The sequence below is a fragment of the Crocodylus porosus genome, unplaced genomic scaffold (genome assembly GCF_001723895.1).
Source record: "Crocodylus porosus isolate Cpor-Errol unplaced genomic scaffold, CroPor_comp1, whole genome shotgun sequence".
NCBI classification, from domain to species: Eukaryota; Metazoa; Chordata; order Crocodylia; family Crocodylidae; genus Crocodylus; species Crocodylus porosus.
The window spans coordinates 17,217,987-17,226,593 of NW_017728924.1; the positions used below are offsets into that span (position 1 = coordinate 17,217,987).

The window sequence follows — 8,607 nt, forward strand, 5'->3', positions numbered from 1 at the left end:
CTGGGGGCTGGTCTCCATGGGAACCCTGACCCCGCATTGTCCTGGCGCCGCTACTGGAGTCTCCATGGAAACTGGCTCCAGTGAGACGGGCAGGGGGCTACTGGGAAATGGAATCTAGCTGCCGGCTGGATCTCCCGTTTTGCCCACCTGTTTTAAGCCTACAAAACTCAGAATGGGGTTCCCACAATGAAAAGAAAGGCATATAAATATACCTTGGTGCATAATTCTTTCACAAGGCTATTTGTGGAAAAATCCCTGACATTTCTAGTACATTATTTATTCTTGCCTTAAATTTCTATTTGAAATCTATTTTGCAAAGGTGAAATGTAAAGCCAACATATTAATGCCAGACAGACATCACTAAAGCTTTAAACAGACATTGCATTTGTCCTAGAAGAAACCATTTCCCCCAGGACAGAGTTTATCATTCAGACATCCATGTCTGTTGTCCTAGAACAAACCCTAAAAAGAGTCACAAGATAAGAAGTGCTAACAGTTTGTCCCAGGATATCATGAAGTAAGCCTGAACAGTTGTCCCAAGGTTGCAATACTGAATCAATGGCAAGAAAGCAGCAGTGCATTCAGCTGCCAATTAAATCCTGATGAGAAGGGAGATGCGTGCATGCCAATTCTGGGACTTTTCTGTTCCAAGATGAACACGATCACAACTTGCCCTGGGACAAATGCAACATCTGTTCCTAGGCTAAAACTAATGTTAAAGTAACTACCAGAAAACCACTGTGGTACGAGGACTGGGACATGAGGTTGTGAGCCTGCTGTATGGATTCTATTTATCTGTAATTGTTTTACTACTTCTTCCCTTCATTTAAAACAACAACAAACACCCCCATGAAAAAAAGTTTGTTTATGCCACATACCTAACAGGTTAATAATCCCCTCATTATAGGCTGCAAAAAGCCTAATGGAATCTTTAAAGAGGAGCATGAAGGCAGCATTAATTACACCATTGGTTAGTTCATTTGGATTTGCCTGTGTAGAAAGAGAAGATAGCAGATTAATATTACTGAAGCAGCAAAAGAATGCATTTTTTCCTATTTCATAAGTGGAAATTTAAAAGTGTTTAGAAAGTGCTCACATCAAAATCAAGGAGCGCATCAAGCTGGTTCTGAATAATCGGGAGGGTTTTCAGGAGTTTTTCTATGTTCATTGTTCTCATTGCTCCATCTATCCTATAAAGTGTAAAATGGTAAATAAGCTATAAATATATAAGCAACCCAGGACATCTACATCCTGATGTTAATACACACTTCCAGTTCAAGGCAAGAAGATCTTAAAGCAAGCACATGCATAAGTACTGCTGTCCTTTATAGGGTGTGAAACAAAATGACAGTATTTCTTACCCTCTTTTCATTTTGGTGAAGTCAACTGCTACAAGTCTATAAGAAAGTGCTTTTTCATTCAAGTATCTGCTATACCGCCTAATGAAGGTTGACATATCATAACCTGGAAATCAACATTGCTCATTAGACATTTCAAAGAGAAGAGAGCTCTTTTCTTTCACAATCTTTTCCCAGTACTATTCCCTAATGTGTTATCCAACAGGCCTAAAGACATTCTCTCAAGTTCACATGGTAGAACTCCTGAAACCCCTCGCCATATTCTTCCCCATGTTTATTTATGCCAGCCTTGAGATGTAGTTTTGAAGCCATGTTCTAAACTGCCACAATGAAATGCATTTTCTGTGATGAAAGTGGAATTATTCTATATCCTATACCATAAAAGAACAGCTGGATCAGATAAATAACAAAATGCTATGGACTAAAGAGATGTGATTCTAGAGCCTCAAATACCGTATAATAAAACACTATTTTTCCTACCATCTGTAAACCAACTCTAAACCACTTCAGAGATATGCATGGTCTTTTAGCTACACAGCAATGTTTCACATGTCATTATCCAGCCTTAAAGTTAATATTAACCCACCCTCTAATTGTGGAACACAGCCACCATGCAAAAACAGATGAATCAGTGTTTGCATTTCTTAGTTCTACATCTCAGGTTTAGAGGCACTTGTCTTTTCACTTGCACAAAGCTTTACCTAGCTCATAACTTTCACTACTCTCTCCATTTAGCCTCACTCTTTGCTGCTTAGTGCTATATACACTGTAAGCCCCACTTCATTTATCTAAGCCCACAGTGACATAAAGCACATAGCAACTGAGACATAGCTAGAAATGTATTTAAAGACTGTAATAAAAAAAAAAAAATTGATTTTTATATACGGTTTTCCCTTTATTCTGCTGCCTTGTTACCTTTCAATCCATAAAGTATAATAATTTTATTGTCTGCAATTTAATTTTCATGAATGAATATTCTTACCCTGCATGGCACTTTTGTCCAGGTAGTTGTTCAGATTGAACAATGTGTTTCGGGATGCAAGATACTGGATAAAACGCTATAAGAGTGGGGGGAAAAAACGTTATTTTTAAGTAATTAACTTCCCCCTCCCTTGCCCCCAACTATAATACATTTAGAATTAGATCACAAGTCAGTTTCATATAATTTGGAAATTTTAGAGGCAGCAATTGTGTTTGCCCTTAGTTACAATATTTTAACTAGTTACAAACTATTCACCAGACTTTTAAATTAATGTCAATCACATAACCTAACCAGGAAAGAAATTGGTTTAGTTTGAAGAAATAAAATTCACTGCCATATATGTAGCAACATGAGCACTGGACAACTAGATTGGTGTTTAAATACCTCAAGGTAGGTATACTGTATCAAAAAAACTGGATGCTCTAAAAAAAATAAATCTCTGCTCCTCATTTAAACAGATGGCAGAAACAGAGAGATACTTATGATAAACAACTTGAAAAGGTTCTCTCTCACTTACTAAGCTCCAGGAAAAGCTCTGTTAGTTGTGAACATTGAGGTTTGTGTAGTTAATTGAGACACATTACTGAAAAGCAGGACAAGTGTGGGCCAACAGTTCAACCCTGACCAACTACTATTTTGGTATACCAGATGAAGCAAGACTACATGTGCATATAATATTTACAAACACACATTCGTATTAATTTAAGAGATATTATTTAATGAACAATTAGGCATATTATTTGTTACTTTCTAGACAAACAATAGCCCCACCATAATGGCTTCCATACTGTAGATGTTTTTATACAAGAACTCTTTTCAGCAAGAAAATATTATGGCTGTCATAGTTACAGGCCTAGCTGCACCTGTGAGCCTTCCAGTTTGAGAGTGCACCTCAGATATTAGGCTTTGTGCTTTCACTTCACTTCTCCCAGGGTAGAATCTCACATTCTGTCACTTAGACCAGGTCCTGGACTACAGCACACTGCATGCTCACCAGGATTTCTCAGTAGGTCTGGCTGGTTCAGCACCTGCAACCAGTGTTTAAAACACTAACCAGACAGTTTTCTTAGAAGTAATGAGTTAACCATAACAGTTGGAACACAAACTAGAAGAAAAAGAATTTAGAATAACAGAACAGTCTATATCCACATCTATCTTTTCTAACAGTAATCAATCCTTGGAAGCCTAGGTAGTGTATTCCCAGAAAGATATGCCTCAGTCACATTTCTTTACTTCAGTGCCTATCATATGCTAATGCTTTGTTTTTAACAGCAAGTATGCAAAGAAGGACTAAATAGCTTTCAAAGGAATTTTACTGGCAAAGAGGTGTGACATGGGTTCAGAGGTCTACTGGGAACTGGTTTGCTGGATCAGATTTCCATATCCCAGTCACAGTTCGTTTTAAAAACCATGTTCACTTAATACTAAGTTACCTATATAATCATGGAAATGCTTTTAACAGGTCTTGTCTACTTTTATACTTTAGAACAGTATTCACATTTTAGAAGGTCATTAGAACCATGCTGAGTCTCTATTATATAAAACTCAATCTCCCCAACTAAACATTTTAAAATAAAATCTTATTTGAACTACTTGATGCGTTTCCTAATTAGTGTCGTACAGCACTATTTTCTATAAGTTATGACCAATGAGAAATAATTTAATGATCATTAAACACATTATTTCTAAAATGAAAGGGTACATCTAAAGTCTAATACACCAGTGCCATTGCTGTAGAACATTTACATTTTGTCACTTACTAACTGCACTGAGGCATCTATGAAAGTAATCAGTCTTACCTCGTTTCCATACATCATGAGGTGGTGTGTTGTAATTAGAGCTTTGAACACTACTACCCAGCTACTATTGGCAGTCCTCTCAAAAAGTGTGTCCGCCAGCTGTGGAATATTCACATTCATCTCATTTGTGCACTGGATTAGATCTAAATTTAAAGAAGGGCAAGCGTTATGTTATAGGTGCATATTCAAAGAAACAACAGGAACAACTTTCACAGACCAAATATGCAATGTAAATGTTAACGGGTGGACAGTTATTTATATGCAGAAGCTTCAACTGGATGCATAAAACAGACACTTTTCCTTTAACAGTACCACATAAAAGACAAAAACTGAAGATAGCGAAGTTGCATTATTTGTTTTAAAGCTCTCTCCACTCACTTATTTACTGGTTTGAAAGCTTTAAAACTTTGTTTGAATGCAGAGCCCTTCCCAAACTATCTGGGAGAAATCCCCCCAATTTGTTTTTCTGATAGGAAAAAAATTTTAGCTAGGGATGGATGCCTGAATAGAGATTTGAATGGTGAGCGCCCTTAGAGCAAGGAACTTGCAGCTTTGATGCTGTGCAGTCTGGGGGCCTCTGTGCACACATCTCAGCATACTTTGTAGGCTCCCTCAGACTGGCCAGAGACAGATGGCAGCAATGCACAGGGCAGCCCTGACTGGCTGACCCAGACTGCTCAGGGGCAGCCCATCTCTCTGCAGCACAGTGGGATTGGGAAGGGAAAAGGGCAGGAGGCAGTGACGCATTACCTCCCAGGGGTTGGAGCAAAGCATGGTGGGATACTGAAGTACTGTGCTATGGCTCCTCTCAGAAAAGGTTGTCTACAGAATGTCTCCTGGGAGTTATTTAAATCTGGCTGTTCCCACATTATTTTTCTCCTGGAACAGCATTTTTTTGCTCTAGGAGAAAAATTCTCAACATCTGCACACTTGTGATTTCTCCTGGGAGTGCAATGACTCTCCCAGGAGAAAATGAATGTCTGTATATGGCTCCAGTTCCATGACTCCAAGTGAAGTTGCAAGCCCCCAGAAACAAACTAGCACAGCCTGACTCAACCCACTTAGGAAGCACCACTTTAAGGCTAGAACCCCAGAAGGTACCTGAACACCACAAAATACAGTTTCAATACTCAGCCATTAGGTGGCCTAGAACCAAATTGGATTCCTGAGCTCCCCATAAAAATGCCTAAGGAGAGTGGGTTCATAAAGAAGGGATCCTCAGAAGTAAACTGAGCAGTAAGCCAGCCAAGCTAATCAAAAGTAAAATGCAGAGGAGGCAGTGGGCATCTATATTCCTACCTATTTCAAGGGATTCTTATTGTGAATCTTGTCATGGATTTACATACCTAGGTCCCACCTCCACATACAAAGATATGCACATCTTAGGCCAGAATGCTCAGATAATGTAATGGCTACAGCTTTCATCTGGGGCATGGGAGAAGTTCTATTGCTCAAAGCTGGAACTCGATTCCACAACTCCCAAGTTCCTAGCAAGTGCTTTATTCACTATGTTACTGGTATTTTGGGCTGGAAAAGCCCCTAGTCTGCTGTTGGAGCTGTTCCACTTAGTATAAATATTCATGGGATCAGACAGAGACCAAAAACTACTGTCCAGTGGAAAGGACATGCACCCACTGGGGGAGGGGAAGGAACAAAGTCCCTGCTCCAATTTATACCAAGTGAAACAGCTACATAAAATGACATTGGAAAAGATCCACCCTGTTGCTACTAATATCCTATTTATTAAGGCAGGGGTTGTGAACTGGGGGTATGTGTACACCCAGGGATATTTGGGAAGGACCTAGGAAGTACATGCAGGCAGGCGGGGATCGAGTGCTGTCACCCATCACTGCCAGCTCCCAGAAGCAGTGTTGGGCCAGGCCAGGGCAAAGGCAGTGGAGCCCCGCTGCAAGCCACACAGGTGCCACCTGGGTGATCAGACACGCTTTTGGGGGTGTGGGGGTGAAGGAGGTTGCACACAGCGGCTGCTATCATCTACCGTCTCGTGCTGCTGCCCTGTGTTCGGCCACACACCACCCCCTGCTCTACATCTGGTTGTCACTTATTAAAAAAGGTTGAAAACCCCTATATTAAAAGGCACTCATCTGAAGTGGGGAGAGACTGAGGAAATCAAACTAGAAGAATTTAACCATGGATTTCCTATATTCTAGGAGAGTGCTTTGTAATATTCTTTTAACAAGAATCATAAATGACAGAATACAGTAAGTCCTTCTGAAACTAAATTATGGAAACTTGTACATTTATCCAAAATCCAGTCAACTTGCAATAAAAATTCAAACTTACTATTAAGCTAAGATGCACTGAATTAGTCCAACATCCTCTGTACAGTGGAAACATTTGTGACCAGAGGAACGTGATAAAATATTAATTCACTGGTAACAACTTAAGTTTATAGCAGTTACAAGGACTATATTGTGATAATTTTACTAATAAACAGGGACCCAAGATTTCCCATCTGCCATGGAAAAACACAGTAAAACCCGGATTTTCTCATTTTAAGGAGAAAACCTGGGAAACGGTGGGATTCCCCTTGTGGGCTGGCAGTGAGAGGAGGCCAGTCAGGAAAGGGGTGCCATATGCATGTGCACGTGCACAAGGCCACCACAGCCATGTGAGTAATTCCTGCAGTTAAGTTGGAGGTCAGGGAGGTGGAATTGAAGGCCCCATAGTGAAGCCAGAAGGGATTTGGGCTGGTGCTGCTGCCTAGCCAGGGTAGTGCATGGGGCTTACGGCTCCGGGCCAGAGTGCACAGCTGTAGGGCCTAGGTGGGGAGCAGGACAGGGCTGTGGGCAGTTTGTTTGGGGTGGGGAAGGGGGAAGGAAGGCTTGCTCCTCACTGCTGCACACACTCCCGGGTGGTGGAATAGGGGGTATGTGCTCTCCAGATGTGTGTGCCAGGTGGGTGCAGATGCAGGCTACCCACTGCAAGCTTGGGGCTCACCACCCTGCTGCCCTCCCCCAGGCCCTTTGCAGTTTCGTAGGCGGGACCTGGCATGGCAGGACAGAGCAGGGTCAGGTGGGGAAGCTCATTGCCACTGCTGGGAGCTCTGCATCACTGTGGTGAGGTGCCCCCTGCCCACCCAGCAGCAGTGAGGGGCACAACCCTGCACCACCAACCCCAGTGCTGCTGGGCAGGCAGAAGACGCCTCAGCATGGTGGCGTCGGACTCCCAGTAGCAGCAACGAGCTTCCCTGCCCAGCCCTGCTATGCTAGGCTGGATCCTGTTTGCTGGGCTATGGAAGTCCTGGAAGGGAGGGCAGCAGGGTGGGGAGCCTCAAGTCCACAGAAGGCAGCCTGTCCCTGCCTCCCCATGGGCTCTGCTCTGGCTGTGCCGCTTGAGGAGGGGGAGGCAGGCTCCATGCTTTACTCTGCTGCTGCCTCCCACGGATGGCAGTCATGCACTACTGTGGGGGGCAGGGGGCTTCAGACCTGGGTCCCTGTACCCATAGCCCTTGCAGCTGGTGGCCCATTCTGCCAAGGTTGGTGGGGGCAGGTGGGTTGGGTGGAGAATGAGGCCTCAGCATAGGCAGGGCACTGGCATATCAGGACTGCTCAGCACCACAAAGCGGGGGGGGCGCAGGGACAGCTGCTGCTGGACCCACGTCCTGGTGCATGAAGGGGATAGGGGGAGCTCTCAAAATCAAACATCAAAATTTATAGCTAGTTAGAATTTATTTCGTTTCTAGCAAATTGCCTGTCAAGAATGATGGGGGGGAAGTGGAGGTGGGTGGAGCCCCATGCCTCCCCCTGTCTGGGCCTGCTCCCCCCTTCCCTCCTGCTGCTGGGGTCCAGGACCGTTGGCGCCCCCCCACCCTGCAGCAACAATGAGAAGGGAGGAGCAGATCTGGGCCTGATGTGGGGAAGGACCGGGCCAGAGGGTAGGGAGGGAAGCAGTGGGCCCAGGTTGACCTGGCAGTGGCAGGAAAACAGGAGGAGAGGGCTTGAAGCCAATGTGTGTGTGTACATGTGGCGAGAAACGGGGCACTAGTGAGACCGGGCCTGAGGGGGGAGGAGGCTGGCTCCCTCCCACCCCCCACTACCATGGTGAGCTGGCTTCTCCCCCAGCCTCAGGCGTGGTCCCAATCCTCCCTCACATCAGGCCCAAGCCCACTCCTCCCATACCCGCCCCCCTGCCACTGTCACAAAGTCAGCTTGGGCCCACTGCTCCCCCCACCACAGTGGTCCGGGTTTCTCCCCATCCTTGGGCCCAGTCTTCCCCTGTATTGGGCCCATGCCCACTCCTCCCCTCCCCCTACCATTCCCCCCACTGCCACCGTGTTGTTCCATGTCGGGCCCTGCAGGCAGCAGCAACAGAAAGGAGGGGCGGGTTGAGGCCAGTACTGCTGCCATCATCTGCAAGGAGTAAGGGGGGAGGGGGGACAGGCCAGCGCCGGTGGCCTTGCCTGCCCCCACTCCATCCTTACCACCTGCAGGGAGTGGGGGGGGGG

At 44.8% G+C, this 8,607-nt stretch overlaps 1 protein-coding gene across 2 annotated transcripts in view; it reads right to left on the minus strand.

Moving 5' to 3' along the window:
- Positions 1 to 8,607, minus strand: part of LOC109313727 (phosphatidylinositol-binding clathrin assembly protein-like) — a 44,317-nt gene that overhangs the window by 24,312 nt on the left and 11,398 nt on the right. For both annotated transcript variants that reach the window (XM_019540443.1, XM_019540442.1), the window contains exons 2-6: positions 4,140 to 4,282; positions 2,341 to 2,416; positions 1,362 to 1,464; positions 1,097 to 1,190; positions 879 to 990 (exon numbers count right to left, since the gene is read on the minus strand). In XM_019540443.1, the coding sequence (XP_019395988.1) occupies positions 879 to 990; positions 1,097 to 1,190; positions 1,362 to 1,464; positions 2,341 to 2,416; positions 4,140 to 4,282 (528 nt within the window). The remainder of the gene's footprint in view (positions 1 to 878; positions 991 to 1,096; positions 1,191 to 1,361; positions 1,465 to 2,340; positions 2,417 to 4,139; positions 4,283 to 8,607) is intronic.